At 38.7% G+C, this 18,427-nt stretch overlaps 4 protein-coding genes across 6 annotated transcripts; 1 reads left to right on the top strand and 3 right to left on the bottom strand.

The window, feature by feature from the left end:
- Positions 1 to 194: 194 nt before the first annotated feature.
- myl6 (myosin, light chain 6, alkali, smooth muscle and non-muscle) lies at positions 195 to 4,748 on the bottom strand. 2 transcript variants are annotated; one of them, XM_079460696.1, is made up of 7 exons: positions 4,636 to 4,748; positions 4,366 to 4,393; positions 3,208 to 3,351; positions 2,633 to 2,806; positions 1,809 to 1,886; positions 1,676 to 1,711; positions 195 to 632 (listed from the first exon to the last, which is right to left on the bottom strand). In XM_079460696.1, the coding sequence occupies exons 1-6, from the start codon at positions 4,636 to 4,638 to the stop codon at positions 1,683 to 1,685; spliced, it is 456 nt and encodes a 151-aa protein (XP_079316822.1). In that variant the 5' UTR covers positions 4,639 to 4,748; the 3' UTR covers positions 195 to 632; positions 1,676 to 1,682. The 2 variants fall into 2 exon arrangements, with proteins under 2 accessions (XP_079316822.1, XP_079316821.1); XM_079460695.1 differs by lacking the exon at positions 1,676 to 1,711.
- Positions 4,749 to 5,132: 384 nt separating this feature from the next.
- tsfm (Ts translation elongation factor, mitochondrial) lies at positions 5,133 to 7,601 on the bottom strand. The gene is made up of 6 exons (XM_079461327.1): positions 7,435 to 7,601; positions 7,057 to 7,206; positions 6,828 to 6,956; positions 6,630 to 6,746; positions 6,464 to 6,545; positions 5,133 to 6,166 (listed from the first exon to the last, which is right to left on the bottom strand). Exons 1-6 carry the CDS (start codon positions 7,540 to 7,542, stop codon positions 5,778 to 5,780), a joined length of 975 nt encoding a protein of 324 aa, XP_079317453.1. The 5' UTR covers positions 7,543 to 7,601; the 3' UTR covers positions 5,133 to 5,777.
- Positions 7,602 to 8,611: 1,010 nt separating this feature from the next.
- LOC306896929 (uridylate-specific endoribonuclease A-like) lies at positions 8,612 to 15,586 on the top strand. Of its 2 annotated transcripts, XM_079461326.1 has the most exons (7): positions 8,612 to 9,044; positions 13,882 to 14,038; positions 14,125 to 14,330; positions 14,462 to 14,575; positions 14,707 to 14,813; positions 14,954 to 15,096; positions 15,351 to 15,586. In XM_079461326.1, exons 1-7 carry the CDS (start codon positions 8,984 to 8,986, stop codon positions 15,463 to 15,465), a joined length of 903 nt encoding a protein of 300 aa, XP_079317452.1. In that variant the 5' UTR covers positions 8,612 to 8,983; the 3' UTR covers positions 15,466 to 15,586. The 2 variants fall into 2 exon arrangements, with proteins under 2 accessions (XP_079317452.1, XP_079317451.1); XM_079461325.1 differs by lacking the exon at positions 8,612 to 9,044 and having other exon boundaries at positions 9,693 to 14,038.
- A 124-nt stretch (positions 15,587 to 15,710) lies between these two features.
- LOC306896756 (formylglycine-generating enzyme-like) lies at positions 15,711 to 18,251 on the bottom strand (the record flags this gene model as incomplete). Its single annotated transcript, XM_079461024.1, has 5 exons — positions 15,711 to 16,020; positions 17,238 to 17,351; positions 17,620 to 17,697; positions 17,785 to 17,845; positions 18,136 to 18,251. 5 exons carry the CDS (start codon positions 18,249 to 18,251, stop codon positions 15,919 to 15,921), a joined length of 471 nt encoding a protein of 156 aa, XP_079317150.1. The 3' UTR covers positions 15,711 to 15,918.
- Positions 18,252 to 18,427: the final 176 nt, after the last annotated feature.

The raw sequence follows: 18,427 nt of genomic DNA, 5'->3' as shown, positions 1-18,427 counted from the left end.
TGCACTCACGTACTAACACCTTCATGTACTAATTTGGTGTTGTCGTGTAAGACATTGGGCGACAGAAACCAGTGATACTTGAATAAACAAAAATAAAAAGCGGTCCATCCAAACAATGCCCTACAAGGCAACCCATCCTACTCATGTACAAACACCCACAACTCTATCTAACATACAGAGAGACCCCCAAAATAGATATTTCTGAATATTTATTATGTTAATGATATGCAAATGTCAAATGATTTACAAACACATTCTGGGCATTTTGACAAAAGGGTAACCAAAAATTATAATGATCCATAATAAGAGCTGACCACAATGTCTCTCACAGTTTTAAGACACAGATGGGGTAGGATCCTGACACTGGAAATACATCTGGGGGAATGCAACAGTGAACGGAAAGTATTTGAGCAAAGCTATGGACATCAATGGAAGTTTCTGGAATGAAATGAGCAACACTTCTCCTGAAACATGATAAAAGGCACTTAAGGAAAAAAAATAAAGGACGAATCATTTAAAAAAAAGCTAATGTGGGAATGTAGAATTACATAAATGGGAGGCTGACTGACGATATAATATAAAATAGATGTGTTTTTGAAATCTTCAACCGCTCATGACCATCCTCACGAGTTCTGCAGAAGAAGAAAACAAACAGAAGGTGAGACATTGAGCTAATAGAATTTAAAAAACACCCAGCAGATTGATATACGTTGCCTTGGTAACCAAACATAAAGTTCTAGATTATTCTAGACCCGTAAACAGTCAAATGCTGCCCATATCAGCAATAAATCAGCTCATTGCATGTAAGGTTGTGGCTGTCTGTCAGATTACATCCCTGGAAATTCTCAATTAAAAACTGTGGAGGAGTCTGACAGAGGGGGAGGAAGAGAGATCATTCAGGCCTAGAAGTTAGAATGAAGTAAGCTCCTTATAAAGACATTAAGAAAAGACATAAACACATATAGACACACACACACACATAGATATATACAGAGAGAGAGAGATTTATTTCACACAGAAGGAGTCAAAGAACGTTGACCCAAATATAGCCAGAGGAAAACGAATTTATACAAACTCAGTTTTAGGCTTCTATGTAATGTTACATCATGTTACTTTTATGACACAACTATTTTCCGTTGACATACATGTATGTACATGAGAGTCAGCACACAGTAACACAGCTCTTGTGTTGGCTTGCAATGTAAGAGAGCATTTATCAATGGTGAGATAGATAAAGAAATGACCAATCACATTTTAATCTGCAAATAAATACACAAGGACCACCCACAACTTATAAATGTAGATACACACACCTTAGCCTGAAATTGTTCCATATGAAGTCATTAGGTAGGTTAAGCTTAATTGATTTGTAGTAAAAGAAAAAAAATCTAATGTTTCAGAACATCACTAGAGCGCTGCTTTGCGAGCACTGTAATAAAGGGTTATAACTTGTCTCTAGGTGGGCAAAAGGGTGACTAGCAAACTGTTTGCACTAGAGTTAGAATTAGCCCAGCACAGCATCACCATGGCAACAGTGGGATTCGGGGATGCCTATGCACATGCAGAGATGCTACATGCTAGGCTACAGCCAGGGGACGCAGTAAAGAGGAAGCTGCTGGAGAAAAGATTAAATGAGTAAAAAACAACAGAGATAGCTTTGTAGGGCTGACCATACCCTCTCCTCAACCAGCCATAATTAGACGCACAAGTGCTGTCAAAAGGAAAGGCAAATGGGTTAAATACAAAATACAACAACTGAATCGCTCATATACAGACTTGTGATTCAAAGGATTCCTATCTGATTGTACCTTCATAATTGATGCAGCCATTAGCATCCTCATGTCCGGCCAAAAGAGTTTCCACCTCTTCCTCTGTCATCTTCTCACCTATCATCAGATACAGGCACCCAGATGTGTCAAATAACATTATTGAAGGCCCTTTTGAACAGCTGCAAGGTTATTCTAGAGCTTTCTTTATAGTACATTCACAGACAACATGAAATATAAAGACAGCCGCAAAACTGCCACTGAAAATATTAAGAGACCATTCCAAATTGTCTTTTAATCAGCATTTCTAGATGCATTGTTGTCATTCCAGTTCAGTGTCTGTTGAATTTCAACAAAATCAAACCTCACGAGTGACACAAACTCATCCAACATTAATGTGAAAGACTGACAGCAGTTTATCCCATAAAAAACCTTTTCCAAAAATACATGTACAATTATTACTGTTGTATTACCTAAAAGTGAATATGAACTTGTTTTCTTTGCAGTGTTTGAGACCTGAAAAATTCAATCCTTTATTTTATTTTGACCCGTTTCTCTAGTTTTCATATTCTGCAAATACAAAAAATATTTTTTTTGGAAATTTGGAAGAAATACTATTAATAATTCGCAGAATTAAACAAAACATAATGTAAATTCAGAAAAACTTAAAATTCTTTTAAAAATGTTCTCTTAATTTTTTCCACGGCTGTTTAGATATCTTAACTTGTACAGCATCCTGATATCTACTTTTATTAAAAGCATAAAAATATGCTCAGGAATAAGAGCCATTAAAGGAAAGTAAGTCCATCTAAGCGCCTATCTATGCTACCTGAATGTAAAAAGAAACATATCATTAAACTCTTTACCCAGTGTAGTAAGGACGTGTCTTAGCTCAGCGCCCATCACAGTTCCATTTCCCTCTTTGTCAAACACCCTCAGTCCCTCCACGAAATCCTCAAAGGAACCCTGGTCTTTGTTCTTAGCGATAGCCTGCAGCATGGGTAGGAACTGCTCAAAGTCCAGCATCTTCATATTCATATCTGAGAACAAGCGCCAAACAATATATTTTTCACACCAACATCTTAAGACTGCGAAATCAGCCATTATAAAGAACTCAAATAATTTATTTATACTTCAGATACGCCAATTCGAGTAAGAATGGCTTTTTGTAGTGTTTTTGAGTGCATTTAAATTGATTAAAGAGATTGTTGTCGTAGCATGTTTATTGATCACTGTAAACATACATCAATCAATCAGCCTTACATTCATAATATAGCACTGCCTCCAGTCAACCTTAAATAGAGATGAGGAGACAGACAGTTGCAGAAGGGGAAATTGGTACACTCTTTAGTATAACCAATGCAAATTTGATAGAAGATAAAACAAGACTGATTGATGAATTCTTAAGTGATAATATAACGTAGTCACACTAGAGGTTTACCGTCATTGCTGGGGTTGCCAAGTACTTTGAGGACCTCAGCATTGACAGGGTTCTGGCCCAGGGCACGCATCACATCCCCACACTGATTGTACATGATCTTTCCATCTCCTGTTCGGTCGAACAGGAGGAAGGCCTCTTTAAACTCTGTATGTGAGAAAACGCAATACAAATTCTAATGGTCTCCATTATGAGCAATCAGGTGTTACCCAATAAAACCATTACAAAATTCCTCTTCATGATTATATGTGTGAACTATACTTTAACTAGAATAACAATGGGTGCAACTTAGTTTTGCTTTAAAAGGCAAAAAGATGTATAGAGGCCGATTCAGATCACTATCATTGCGAACTGTTGACGCTTGGCAGAGCAGCTCAGGAATGCGCTTCCCGAGTCAAACTTCACTAACGGACACACACACACACACACACACACACACACACACACACACACACACACACACAGCTATTAACCATATATGGACAGAAGAAAGACAACCCCTCACTTCACCATCCAGAACAGTTTTCCTTATAAACAAAGGAGGACATTTCACAATAAGCAAACACAGTATTGGAAATAGTGAACTGCGATGCGATAAGCGCATTTTGAGCTGTACATAGCCTCGCGATCATTAAACGACTAGGCTCACTGCAGCCATCAGAAATAAATATCTTAGCATTATCACACCACTGAACCGGCTACAAATAATCTTTTAAACACATTTACGATGTTACTATTCATTTCTTCAATTGCAATCTATCATATGTGTTGCTTCTACAGTCCACTCTAGACATTCCAGAGCTGCAGCTTCCGGTGGTCCTTTAAACGCGACGCATCTGTACATTTTCTGCAGTCCACCAGCATCAGATAGGATCAATTCAACGCTATTCTTTATGATGTTGGACACCATTACACATCACGTGTGTCCATCCTACTGTGTGCTGCTAATCTTATGTATCTAACATGTGAAAAGCATAGCTGTCAGTCTCGCGCAGGCCTATAGGTTTGTTGTACATTCATCAGTAACACAAAGCAACTGTAACCTTTGACTCCAACGTGCATCAAGACACATCCATACATATGATAATACATAAATACATAGACTAGCCAGAGTATGGTGATGTTTAATTCAGAGGTCACTGAAGAATCATAATTACTCACCACAGATCTGGTCCTCTGTGAAGTCAGACTGCCAGGATGCGGAAGGCAACGGAGGGACGCAAAGCACAGATTAATCTGGTACTCTCTTGAATTTGATATTTTTTTCAAACCAAGACACGCAAGAGTAATAACTGCGTGATGATAACGTGATTTTAAAACGGATAATAAACGGTCATATCTGTAAACCCGTGGACTGAATGACTAATTCGTATTTCTTACATTGCTGTGAAAATAAGCGATGTTTGAGTAAAGCAACGTAACATTACTCACCATGACTGCGGTGGTTGAGGATGAAACAGTGGGACTGTCTGCACGACCGCTGTGTGAATTACAGTATGGGCACGCACACTATAACGGTGCTACATTGACAATTACGTCATGACAAGTCGCTTCAAGCAAAATTGGCCAATCAAAAAGAGCGGGCGCTGGTTTCGCTCTGCTGTCGTTACCGGTGTGTTGGTATGACACGCGCAACCCAAACGCTATCAATACCGTAATGTGTTGTAGATCTTCCCCAGTGACATCTTGTGGCTTACTTAAAATATGCAGTAAACGCAGTACAAGATAATTCAGTTAGTTGGATGAACATTACAAAGCTAATAAATTACCTCGAAACGAATGATTTTTAGCCAATTGTACGCTTGGTTGTTGTTTGCTGCTGTAACTGTAACAAATACGCGCTTGAGTGTTCACCCAGACCCCACAAGGTGACAGCAAAGACACGTTCATGTTGGGTTATTACAAGTTATAAGAAAGAGGCACATATTAGCAAGCAACTCGGTGTATATTTCATAAAATTGAAAGATAAATCATTGAAAAAAAACAACATGGTTAGACAGCTCAACAAACACTGGCAGACTTAAAATGATGTTTTCTTTGATGTTTTAAAGAGTGGAGAGAATTAATTTACTTGAACACCCATTACAGAGATATCTGTCGGATTGTAAGGTATTATAAAACAATATTTTATAGAAAATGCACTATTTTATGGATGTGTTGTAATACACACGTGGTCAAAATGAACTGCAATGCCATCCGGTATTTTAAATCAACCTTTTTTATTTGTGGTGGTGGCACAAACGTTTAACAGGTTTGAGACAGATTTGTTGTTTATCAGTAACATTTCTTGTATTGGTTTTGTAGCCACTATCAGTCTTTCTTGATCAAATCATATTTTTCATAAGGGCCAGGACTGGAAAGATATAAATGTCAAACAATGACAAAATTATACAAATGTCAAACAATGACAGCATCTTCAGATCATTTATCAGTTTAAACGTGTTCATAAAAAGCATTGTTTTCAACCGAGTGGTTGGGAAACTAATTTCATTATTCTTTAAGGAAACTTTCTTGTTTTACAGAATTCTACAACACAACAAAAAAGTCTGCATTTCTCATTCAGACGGCTCCACTCACTCCACCTGAGTTTTTTCTCCACGCTGGAAGCGTATAAAGTCCAGCACGCGTGCATCATGTAGAGTCAGGTACTGTCCCACTGTATATTTAGGATCTGGAAGGAAGGTCTGTGGCAAGAGTCTTGTCTCCGAGTCACCACATGGTATATCGTCCATGTTGCCAAGAGTAACCGGTGCTTCACCCACAACGTGTTGCCCTAGCTTCCTTCCTAGAGTTTCCGTCCCCTCCTTCGATCCACCATTGAACACAACAAGCGCTCCATAGTGACCCATCTCCATGCCGACCTGACCAGGAACTGCCCCATGAACATATGCACCAATGTGCCATTCGGAGGGAACGCCAAGTGACACAGCTCGCCTCATGCCGATGTTCTCACCCAGTCGCCCTGAAGAAGGACAAATTTATTGCAGTCAAATAATAAAGCACAATTAGGTGAGAATGAGTTGCTGAGTAAACAAAAGATACAGTGTATTGGAAAGTTCCCATTTTGTGAAATAATGATGTAAAAACAATGTAAATATGTAATTTGTAGGGAAAACAATACAGGAAAAATAACCTCTTTAACCTGACCATATAAGATTTACTATCTTCCAAAAGTTTTACTGGTATCATGTTTTATGGAAGTAAATTTAAAGTAACTGGGTCACATTTACAAACAATGTAAGCTTTGGTTTATTCTCACCTATTGTCAAAGCTAGCTGATCTGCAAGTGAAGGTCCCTCAGGCAAGTGAAGCTTAGCAATATCATCATACGACAGCAAACTCTGAATCAGAGATCAGTATAGGATTCATTAAGAGGTGTGGAGGAAACACACGTATTCCTGACCACGCAAATAAGGGGTATTTACCTTAACATAGCCTGTGTGTCTTTGGCTTTTGTGATGTGCCATTACAGACAAGGCAACATCCTTCACCAACTGCTGAAACTTCTCATTCCTCGCCACAAAATCGGTCTCACAGTTCACCTTAAACACATTCCAAGTACATTTAGTTCAAATTGCATGGATTATTAAATTTAAGCATGACAACCAGATTAGAAAATATACCTCAACCATGACAGCAGAATTGTCATTCATCACAACGCCAATTAATCCCTCCTTGGCTTTCCGTCCCTCCAGTTTACTGGCCTTGCTCCATCCCTCTTTCTGTGCTTGCTCATTTAGCCATCTTTCTGCCTACAAACCAAAATCATGTTTTACAAGTAATATTTCACCCAAATCCCAGAGCACATGTATGGACCTGTGGATGAACACCCCATGCAACACTTAATCGCACCTGTGTAATGTCGTTGTTAAACTTCTCCAGTGCCTTTTTACAGTTGATGAAGGTGTAGCCGGTGGATTTGCGTAATTTAAGAAGAAGAGCTTTATCTGCCCCGAAACTGGGACAGCTGGTGTAGATAGATTGATGCTGCGCGAGACATGCCTGTGAATGACATTGCAACACGTGATTTAATAATGGCATAGGAGATCACGCAACGTCAAAACAATCGTTCATCTAATGCTAATTTGATCAAATGTATATTTGCATAACGAAGAATCGTGATCTATCGCTATACACATCCATTCAATTACATCGAAACTTCTGATGCCACTATACAGAAAAACATTAAGGACTTAAGTTGCACTGTATGAAAAAAGACTTATTGCCCACCTTGCCTAGCTCACTTCTGACAGAGCGAAATAAAGAATATAACGCCATTTCTGTAACGTCCACTGGACAAACGTGGGGTTTCTCTTCTGACAGTGACAGGAATGTCATTGAAACGCGATTTCTACATAGACCGAGAAAGGTCACACGAACGGGAATTCATCTTTCGTGTTTACTGCCATCTACTGCTCAGGAGTTTATACAATTACTCTCCAATAACATGTTTGAGATCTCGGCGAAACCATGAAGATGTTTATTTATTGTAATAATAACATGGGAAGCTTATTTTAATGTCAATGCCTGTTATGTTTTATTTTAAGTTATATATTTAATTCATAGTGTTTTACACAGTGTTGCGGTGATTTTCCGTGAACGCCACTATTGTTTCAAAATTAATTTAGCACTTGTAGTCTTTAATAGAAACATTAAGCTCCTCTCCCCCTCTCAACAACAACTCTTCACCACATGACGTCAACAGCAAAAAAGAGGTAGGACTATACTGACTGTCCAATGACCAGGCATTTTAGCCCTCCCCTGCAGGCAAGAGGGAGGGCTCTGTTGCATAAAATAAATTAATGCAAATATCTGAAAATTAACTTTTAAATAGCAAAATTCATATTTATTTATTTATTATATTCATATTTACAAACAGCAATTGTGATTAATAGGAATAAATAGTGAGTAAATAAATAACAACTCAAAATCGCACCCAGTATTTACTTCACAGAGGGGTATATAAAGTAAACTTGGATCCTCTTAGGTGTTTAATCTCACTGGTAATAATGACAGTTATAATGTCTTGTTTTATTGTGATCTGTAGCAATCCAACAACATTTTCATTTTAGCATTTGGCAGACGCTTTTATCCAAAGCGACTTAAATTCCACTATCCTACATTTATACATAGGTATCTTCAATCCCCTGGGATCGAACCCACAACCTTGCGTTGTTAACGAATAGGGTAAAAGAAGCAACTACAACAACTACAACAATTGCCACTAAACTGCGAAAGTGGTTAACAACGGAGCAAAGAACAAACTAAGTTGACAAAATGAAGTATCTCCCCTCTGACCATGTGACAGCTTCGAACCAGCCAGAAGATGAAAAAAGCAACTGATGTGTGAACTTTACCACCTGGGCTCTGGGACTATTTCTTCATTCACCACATGTCATGGAAACATACTAGGGACTCTCTCTTGCCAAGATCATGTTCTCTATAACTTAGTTATAGATAAATATTGGATTACTATAATCTTTACGATATATTCTAAAATTATACTTTTTTTCCTGAACCTTGAAACTTTTATTTTCACAGAACTTTACAAGAAACGAACAAACCCATTTTCATCATTTTCGTCTCGTCCTTGTCAAGCCCCATATAACCTTATTGCTCACAGCAAACCTTTTCAAGTGATTCATTTGGAATTTTAAACTTAAATATTAGGAGTAACTTTATGTTTGGATGTATGGGAAGAGGTCCTAAGGAGTAATTTCTCTTTAAAAACGGAACAGGGTTTATTCAGAAGATTCTGGGCCTGGATCATCTAACTTCAATGATGAAAGTCATTCTCGTCCTTTCTCTCACCATCACCTTGATCTCTCAGAGCTACAGTGGTATGTTCAAATCTGCAACTTTTATTATAATTCTGCATTCATAAAAGTAGTACAACAAGTATATGTTCATGCATGATTTTATTTAAAATGATTTGTATCCAAATACATACTTGTTCTCTCTCTCTCTTTCTGAACATCTCGTCACTGTGGTTATAAATGTGAATATTTAATTTTACAATTACCATTTGTATTTCATTGCCTTATGAATTATGTAAAAAATGTACTTAAATCCCCAATCAAATGATGTGCCTTATACGTTGAATGGTTCTATATCACATTCAGATTAAAATATGACAAATACGATGAAAAAAACCCTTACATATTTCTTATTTTGCTCCATATCCTATTTAGTAAAGAATATTTTTAATACTACAAAGAAACGCTAACGTACAAGAACACTCTGTTTCATTCTTTTGAGTCTTGCCAGTAATCAAATAAACCCTTTAAGTGATTTTAGCTGTTTTCTAGCATTTTTTATCTCACCTTCTTCAAGACTCATGTAAAAGAAGCCCTTCAGTCCTTTGAATGACTGCAACTGTCTTTCAAATTGCCATCAGCATGAAAATTGCTGTGATGACTATGAAAAGCATTGTGATTGGTGAGGTGAGCTCCAAAACTCATGACTATATTTAACTTCAACTTTTTTTAACATTACATATATGCAGTGTTGAAGTGTTAATATTTAGAAAAAACACATCTGAGATGAAAAAGCATTTGACTGAAGAGAAAGTGTACTAGAATTAGCAAGGGATTGGGATGTTTATTAAAGTTTTGCTGCTGTATTATAGATATTTCAAATGTTTGTGTGCCGTCTAGCCAAATTGGACTGAATTTCAATGTTTAACATGAAAGATGGTATGTTAGGCAAAAGACACAAATGACATCTAAACAAAAAGCAAACTAATTATAAATGGAAAACAAACATTTATGTCATTTAATCGTATGTTGCTTATACAGGAATCTCACACATACCGTAAATTACACTCAAGGACTGTTGAGTCACGTTGGCCAAATCAGCTATTATATAAAACTTGTGATTGTGAGGCAATCTGTCCCTGACTCCTGTTTATTTTGGATCTCAAAGTGTTAAGTAGTATTTACAATAGCTGTAAAATTTCACAAACTCACTATTTCTTACTAATAGCCTGTGTCATACAAAAAGATCTGTCACTTTCCATTATCTAATTATTTCTGCTGTTAAGCTTGAGTCTGTCAACAGGACAAATCTGCACTACACCGTGCATGACAAAGACATAACAGAAACAATACATACAATAAACTCCAATTCAATTACACTTCCAGTAATGCACGGTAGCCTTATTGCAAACCCTTTCAGACAAGCAATTGCCGAAGGCACAATGAGACGATTTAGAAAAAAAAACATGTGAAAGTGATACCTTAGTTTGAGCGGTTGTATTAAGCAATGCTCTATCTGTGACGGATTGCATGTAGGGGGAACCGGACCCGGATCCCTAGCATTCAAAGAGTGAGGTATTACTCACTGAGCTAGTTTAAACCAAATCGCAGAAGATCTGGGAGTCAAGAGGGATTAGTGATAAAAAAAGAAAAAACTTTACTTTGTAGACAAAAAGATTCAAAACAAACTTGGCAAGCCGTGCTTCCAATAAACAGTAACACAAAAGTAGACTCGAGGGTATATAAACTTAACATAAGAACACTTAACTTCAATACTGCTCAACGGCGGGAAATAAGGCATAAACAGATCAAAGCTGAACACAGAGGCATGACTTATAAAGAGTCAAAAACAGGTGTGGACAATTCAGTGATGATGAGGTGTTGAATGAGGCAATGTTGACCTCTACAGGCCTGGAGCGACCAGAGTCCATAATGTGGGTGCCACTATTCTGAAGGTGCCTGGCAGGAGGTTCAGGGAGGCCAACCCTATCAGGCCAGGGTGAACAAATAGTCCTCAAAGAACTGACACGTTATAGGAGCACCTTCCCTAGGAACGACTCCCGACGGTCCCCTGATGGTATCTTCTGGCCTGCCGAAACTCAGAGATGAGGGTCGGGTCAAGGATATCCCGAGCAGGAATCCAGGTTCATTCCTAGCCTTCCTAGTCCAGGTATTGTACTTTCCAGCGCACCCGTCGGCAATCCAGCAATCTATGAACTGTGAAAGTGAAACAAACAACAGGTCTTGGACGAGAAACATGAAAGGTGGGGTGAATCTTCATAGATCTGGGTAGAAGGAGTCGATAGGAGACTGGGTTGATCTTCCTGGCAATCTTAAAGGGACCAATGTAACGAGGAGCCAGCTTGCGGTATTCCACCCATAGTGGAAGATCTCGGGTAGAGAGCCATACTCTTTGCCCTAAGCGGAGTATCGGACCAACTCTCCGAAGCTTGTTAGCCTGTTTCTGTTGTAGTTGGGTTGCTTTAATGAGGGCTGCCTGGGCTCTCTGCCAGGAGTGCCAACATCTGCGGAAAACTGTGTGGCAGCTGGATCCTCGACCTCTGGCTCCTATCTGGGAAACAGAGGGGAGGAAACCAAACAAACACTCAAAAGGAGACATGTGTATGGATGAGTGGAACAGGCTATTATGTGCAAACTCTGCCCACATGAGTCAAGGAGTCCAGGTGGCCTGATTGTTGTACACAAGACACCTCAATGTCCTGATTAACTCTCTTGGTCTGGCCATCAGATTGGGTTGAAACCCAGTTGACAAACTAACAGAAGATCCTATGAGCTGACCGAATGCCTACCAGAACCGGGAGGTAAATTGTGGCCCACCATCTGAGACCATATCTTGGGGAAAGCCTTGGATTCTAAAGACATGTTTCATCATTAATTCGGCAGTTTGTTTAGCTGTGGGAAGTTTGGGTAGGGGTATGACACGACACGTCTGAGGCAAACCAGTGACGAAGTCCAGAGAGATATGGGACCAGGGACATTTCGGAATGGGCAGTGGGTGCAGCAGGTCTTGAGGACGGCTTCTAGGCTCCTTGTTCTGAGCGCACACCCAGCAGGCAGAGACAAAGGTCCGAACATCCACCTGTATCCTGGGCCACCAGAACTTCCTCTGGAGCAGCTCACAGGTTCTAGGTGCTCCCGGATGACCTGAAGGCCCACCTTGGAACGTAAGCAATCAGGAACGAAGAGGCGCCCTCTAGGGCCATTACCTGGATCGGGCTGACGCCGTTGGGCTCTACTGACAGCATCTTCTAAGTCCCACTGGATGGAGGCTAGCACCCTGGAGGTGGGGAGGATGGTTTCTGGGTGGCTCTCTTTTTTGGGTGGGTTAAACTGTCTTGAGAGGGCATCTGGCTTGAGATTCTTTGAACCTGGACGATAAGAGAGAGAAATTGAATCTGGAAAAAAAGAGGACCCAATGAGCTTGTCGTGAATTTACAAAAAAAACACAAGGGTGAAGTTTGTAAATGTTCTTACTTCTCTGTGACAAGACGGCTCCTACGCCCACATCTGAGACGTCCACCTCCAGAACGAAGGGTAATTCTGGGTCTGGGAGCACCAGTATAGGAGCTGATGTGACGTGCTTCTTCAATGAGTTGAACGCCTGATTGGCTCTGTTGGTCCATGTGAATGGCCCATTAGACATCTGGGTCAAAGTAGTAAGAGGCTCTGCAACAGAACAAAAATTTAGAATAAAGAAATTTCTCCTGTAGAAATTTGAAAATCCCAGAAAGCGTTGTACCTGTTTAAATGAGTTGGGTTGGGGCCAATCCAATACTGCCTGGATCTTGCCGGGATCCATCTGAAGACTCCCCTTGGAAACCCAGAAACCGAGAAATGAGACCGAAGGAACATGGAATTCGCTCTTTTCAAGCTTAACGAAGAGTTTGTGTTTCAACAGTTCGGTAAGTACACGTCTGACATGTTGCACATGTTCCTCGTCGTTCCGGCAGAAAATCAAAACATCATCTAGATAGACGAAAACTGAAAGGTTAAGCATCTCCCTGAGAACATTAATAAAGGACTGAAAGACAGCTGGAGCGTTACACAAACCAAACGGCATAACCTGGTACTCCTAGTGACCGTTAAGTGTATTGAATGCCATCTTCCATTCGTCCCCCTCTCGGATTCTGACCAGATGATGAAGCATTCCGGAGGTCCAACTTGGTGAAAATGGTTGCGCCCTGCAGGACTTCGAAGGCTGTAGTCATGAGAGGGAGAGAGTAGCGATTCTTGATGGTGATGCTGTTCAGGGTTCCGATAGTCGATACAAGGTCGGAGGCTTCCATCCTTCTTTTTTCAACAAAGAAAAAAACAGCCCCAGCTGGTGATGTGGAGGGGCAAATAAACCCACGATCCAGAGCCTCCTTGAGATACTTGTCCATGGCTGTCCTCTCGGGACCGGAGAGGGAGTTAGAGTCTTCCACGGGATGGGTAAGTTCCCTGCATAAGCTCAATTACACGTTATACTATCACTTATTACTAACACTTAAGTATGAAACTTTGACACATTGGCATGCTTTTGTGGCACGAACAAGAGTAATGCATCAAATTTGTTGAGAGGAGATGAAATTATAAAACTTATGATTTCACGGTGAGTGACCATGTGTTGAAATACTTAAGGTTGGCCTCTTTGACTTGGGTTAGCCATCACCAGTAACCATTGCAACATTTTGACAACAACAGTTTCCTCATCAGAAAATGTCCCAATTTTGTTTTTTACTGTATTGCACTAAGTGCTCTGTTAATTTTCTTTCAATTACATTTACGACTTCAATTCTGATTGCTCTTCCTCTCTTACTTCGCTACAGTCTCCTTCCAATTCTGTCAGTCTGTTTATGCTCTCAATGCCCTGATTTATCCTTTTTTGTGCTTTATGTATCCATTTCTCTTACATCTACAGCATTAACCAGCGTCACTGATGCTGAGATTAAATCTCTGTCTGAGACGCTGTACAAATTGGACTCCAACAAGGCCACGACCTCAGAGCTGGTTATTGACCCGCAGGAAGAGATCCCTGACTCAGAAACCGTCTCTGAAAGTGACCTCGCATCACGCCCGTAAGACACACATACCAAAAACACATATACAGTATATTATACATATTAATATACAGTTGTGCATTATAAGCTTTCATTCTCTCTAGATTATTTAAGTATGTGAACGAGGGTGCATTGTTCTCCAAGCCCACATACAAAGCTTTCCTAAATCTGCTGGATAACTATAAAAGGGCGACAGGAGATGCTGAGGATGTCCCCTCTCAGGAGACGCAAGAGCAGGACACATTTCTTAGAGAGACAATGTTGAACACTGCATTGGGCAGAGAGCTCTATAATTTCCTTCACTCCAAAGGTATAAAGTAGAAAATGTAAAGATTTGGAAGATTATAGATGGGTTAGGTTATAGTTCATGTAGATAATACAAAAACTTGTTTCAGTCAAATAAACACTTAGTAATTACTATATTGTTGTGTTGTGTGACAGGTGCATACCCATCACAGAATGAGTTCATCCAGGATCTAAAGATGATGTGGTTCGGCCTTTACTCTCGATCTAAAGGGAAGCTTGATTCGAGCGGATTTGAGCACATCTTTTTAGGTCAGTCCATGCACATGATCAAATGCAACAGGCTGCGTTATGGGACCAATGTCCCAAAGGCTGCGTTATGCCTCTGTTTGGCTGACATGCATTGAGCGGGATGTCATCTGAAACGTATTTCTCTGCAACAGGGGAAATTAAGGGTGGTAAAGTGTCTGGTTTTCACAACTGGCTGCAGTTCTATCGGAATGAGAAAGAGGGACTCTTGGATTACTACAGCTATAGTTTTGATGGCCCTGTGAGTGTTGAGAATCAGTTGACTAAACTGATATTTTATATATATTTAAAAACACAAGTTAATTGGACACAATGCTGTGTGAATATTACTTATATAGAAAGTTTTAGTCTGAAACATTTAATACTGCTTCTATTTCTCAGTGGACCACATATCCTGATGTGTTGGGAATGCAGTTTGAATGGGACGGATATTTTAAGCAGGTTGGATCTGCTTTTATTGGCTCTAGTCCTGAATTTGATCTGGCTATCTACACTCTCTGCTACATCACTCGTCCTGGCAAATTGTGAGTTTTAAATGTTTTAATCTCTTTTTTTCATCTATTGATCCTTCATTGGTCAAATTGTGGTCATGTATGAGTCCATATAGTCCTTCATACATAATCTGTACATTACGTATGATCCATAAAACCTTTTATCCTTCAATGACTTTGCTCTAAATATCTAAAAAACATGTTATCACTTTGTGCAATATAATAATGTTGTAATAATTTGATAACTCTGTGTCTCAACCATCTGAAATCTTTGACCGCATTCTCAGATGTCGTGTGAGTCTGGGAGGAAACACTCAAGCCATTCAGACCTACACATGGGACAATAGCAGTTATGGGGATGGAAAGAAGTACATTGCCTCTGCCTACCCTGCAAAACCCTGAATCTCCTGAATATGAATCAATGAGTCAATGCCAACACACCTCAATCTATAATACTCCTTCAGTCATCTTGACATTATTTGAGGTTGACATTGGACTAGATAATAAAAGGAACAGAAAAGCATCCCTTGCTGCCTATACCTTTTTCTTGCTAGCTGTATAATACAAACTTGATTATTCTTATTAACATACCTGTTGTCAGAACCGTTTCACTTTTTCTTGCACCTTGTTAAGCAATGACTTCAAGATCACAATGAAGAGTTTTTATTCCCAAATCTTAATCAGTAGGTTAAAAAACAAAATGAAATGTTGATACAATATACAACATATAACCATAAAAACTACAAAATGATAATAAAACACTTTTTTTACAAAAAATACATTTACTATTATTAGAAGAAATGTAATAGTATTCCAAAGTACCTTCTAAATGTACAACATTGGCAAATTTGAAAGTTATGGATCAGGGTCTGAGACACAACGGAAGCCCAGATTAGAGGCAGAGCTGTCAGGGGTGTTCTGACTACGGGCGGCACACCTGTACCTGTAGCAGTATGACTACAGAAAGACAAAATTCATTATTATGCTTTGGAATCATGTGTTTGCTTGGTTAAAAGTGTGCAGTGTGTTATGACATACCTTGTGGCACATATAAGAGCCTCCTTTCTTGACTCTGGTCCTTTCTGTTGGCTAAATTGGAAAATGTGAAATAAAGGCCAAACATGAGCAAATCTTAACTTCCCTTATATAAAAGAAAATAAGATTTTTAGTGTAAATATTCATGCTCATAGACCCTAGCAAGGCTTACGGGCAGTGTTGTAATGTAACAAAGTAAAAATACGTAACTACAGTGCTTAAGGTTTTTATGTGCTGCTTCTTTTAAAGATAAACAGCTAATTTGGGGGTTTTAAGGAATTACCAAATGACTTTGTTGTTAATGTAAGGGAAATGCAAGAAAAGAAAGAAGTAAGGGACAGATTTGTTGATTTTGTTCCAAAATCAGTGGATAATATTGCGGCTGGGAGTGAACTATCCATTAATAAAGTTATAATTTATAAAGGAAAGTTTTAAAGATGTGGTTTCTGAACTTGTATTTTGATAGTTCAGCAATTTGGCAACATGCTGTTCCAGATCCAAACTTCTGAGCTTGAGAAAGAGCTTTTTCAAAGTTGTAAATTACATTTTTATTAAAGTGATGATTCACCCCAAAATCATCATTTGCTAACCCACATATCATTTAATTCCTGTATAAATTAGACAGAGACACAGTAAGAGTAAATTTTTGCAATTTTCAATTCTGTGACATCATTGACTGCCATGGTAGAAATATTTACAATGGTAGTCTAATGTGCCCAGAACTGTTTGTGTTCATAAATTCTTCCGATTATCTCACTTTGTGTTTGACAAACCAAAAAAACAAAAACATTTCCTACGGTCACAGAACAGAAAATTGCTAACATTCTTACAAATATATTTCTCTGTGTTTAACAGAACAAATACATTTATAAAAGTTTGAAACATTCAGAGGGTGAGGAAATCATGACAGAATTGTTTCATTTTAGAGTTAACTATCCCTTCAACTTTACTTTAAATACCTAGATTTAATATAGAAAGTACTTTTGATACTTATGTACAATATTTATCTGCTACTTTAAGAAGTTTACTTAAGTTATATTCTAAAATATTACTTTAACTTCTCCCAAAGTCTACCTAATTGTCTGGCAAGATATTTGTACTTTTACTCAAGATTGCTTTTATGTTACATCACTGCTTACAGGGTTGTACTTTTCTTCTGTATTGTGATGGATATTCCACCAGTCTGCTGTCCACTCCCACACATTCCCCACCATGTCATACAGACCAAAGCCATTGGCAGGAAATGACACCACCTGCCCAAAACACAAAGCAATATTTTATATACTAAACAAAAAATAGAATCTGCTTTAACATGAAAAATATATTTACGGTGGGGTTAAAAATTCCACTATGAGTTCTTTTTATCAGTTTTTATTGCTATATCATCAGCATATATGAAATGAAAATGCATTTCAATGTTCGTATTCAAAACTCAAATTATCAATGACTTGCTCTTTGTCCACATTTTCCTTCTCAGTCTTATTAGTTCTCCTTAAATTTTTTATTCTTGTTTTCAGTTACCTGTGAGGTGTTAGCATAGCCATCCTCTGCTGTGTTGTGAGTTTGAAATTCTCCCTGCCACAAGTTAGCATAGTTAACTCAAATTATTGTTCCACGTGTAAAGCCTGGAAAGAAATCTGGAGCTAATTCAATAAAACAATATGAAAATAAATGCAAAATATGAACTTGCCAGCGACAGTAAGCTTGAGCGTCAGCCCAGGACACATGCAGCACAGGGTGATTCATTCTAATAACAACGATATGGATTTCATAAAATGACATACATGACTAATGCAGACACAAGAGTAATGCGATTGTATCAGTATTGCAATCATTCAGTGTATTGAATTTAAAACAGAAAGTTAACTAGCATTACATTTGGAGACTTCTGTTCCTCTATATATGGGTGTTTGCCAAACCAAATGCATGTAGATAAGCCAAAGGGCAAGGAAAAAACATTTAGTAGCAGGTTCGAATTTCCCAACCTGATAACAGTGCCATTCAACATTACACACATTGTGGTACACTTATTTTTACCTGTGCGTTATGGTTAAATCGGGCCCTTCTGGATGTCTCCAGTCTGCACCTTTTACTGGTGACCACCAAGGAGCAGCTGTTCTCTTATATTCATGACCATGAATATACGAGAACATTGTGTTAAAATGCAAATGACAAACTCTGGACCTCTCTCCTAAAACACAGTTCAGTCCATGAATGGATAAACACACAGGCTTTTTCATTATATTTTGTTTTATCATCTGATCTTAATGTTCCACTCTTTCAAGGACACTCTGTTCTTTTCAGCCCAACACCATTTTCTTTGCTGGTA

This window comes from Barbatula barbatula (genome assembly GCF_947034865.1).
Source record: "Barbatula barbatula genome assembly, chromosome: 7".
NCBI lineage: Eukaryota > Metazoa > Chordata > Actinopteri > Cypriniformes > Nemacheilidae > Barbatula > Barbatula barbatula.
This window is presented reverse-complemented; position numbering and strand designations above follow the sequence as displayed.

Coding starts and splice junctions, on each gene's coding strand:
- myl6 (XM_079460696.1), bottom strand. Junction 2,807..3,207: donor TGGCAACCCCAGCAATGACG/GTAAACCTCTAG, acceptor GCTTGTTCTCAG/ATATGAATATGAAGATGCTG. Junction 1,712..1,808: donor TGGCTGCATCAATTATGAAG/GTACAATCAGAT, acceptor TCCTTTTGACAG/CACTTGTGCGTCTAATTATG.
- tsfm (XM_079461327.1), bottom strand. CDS start 7,542: ATGACATTCCTGTCACTGTCAGAAGAGAAACCCCACGTTTGTCCAGTG. Junction 7,207..7,434: donor TCAGAAGTGAGCTAGGCAAG/GTGGGCAATAAG, acceptor TGTCATTCACAG/GCATGTCTCGCGCAGCATCA. Junction 6,546..6,629: donor GACACACAGGCTATGTTAAG/GTAAATACCCCT, acceptor TCTCTGATTCAG/AGTTTGCTGTCGTATGATGA.
- LOC306896929 (XM_079461325.1), top strand. CDS start 13,680: ATGTCCCAATTTTGTTTTTTACTGTATTGCACTAAGTGCTCTGTTAAT. Junction 14,039..14,124: donor AGTGACCTCGCATCACGCCC/GTAAGACACACA, acceptor CATTCTCTCTAG/ATTATTTAAGTATGTGAACG. Junction 14,576..14,706: donor ATTTGAGCACATCTTTTTAG/GTCAGTCCATGC, acceptor TCTCTGCAACAG/GGGAAATTAAGGGTGGTAAA.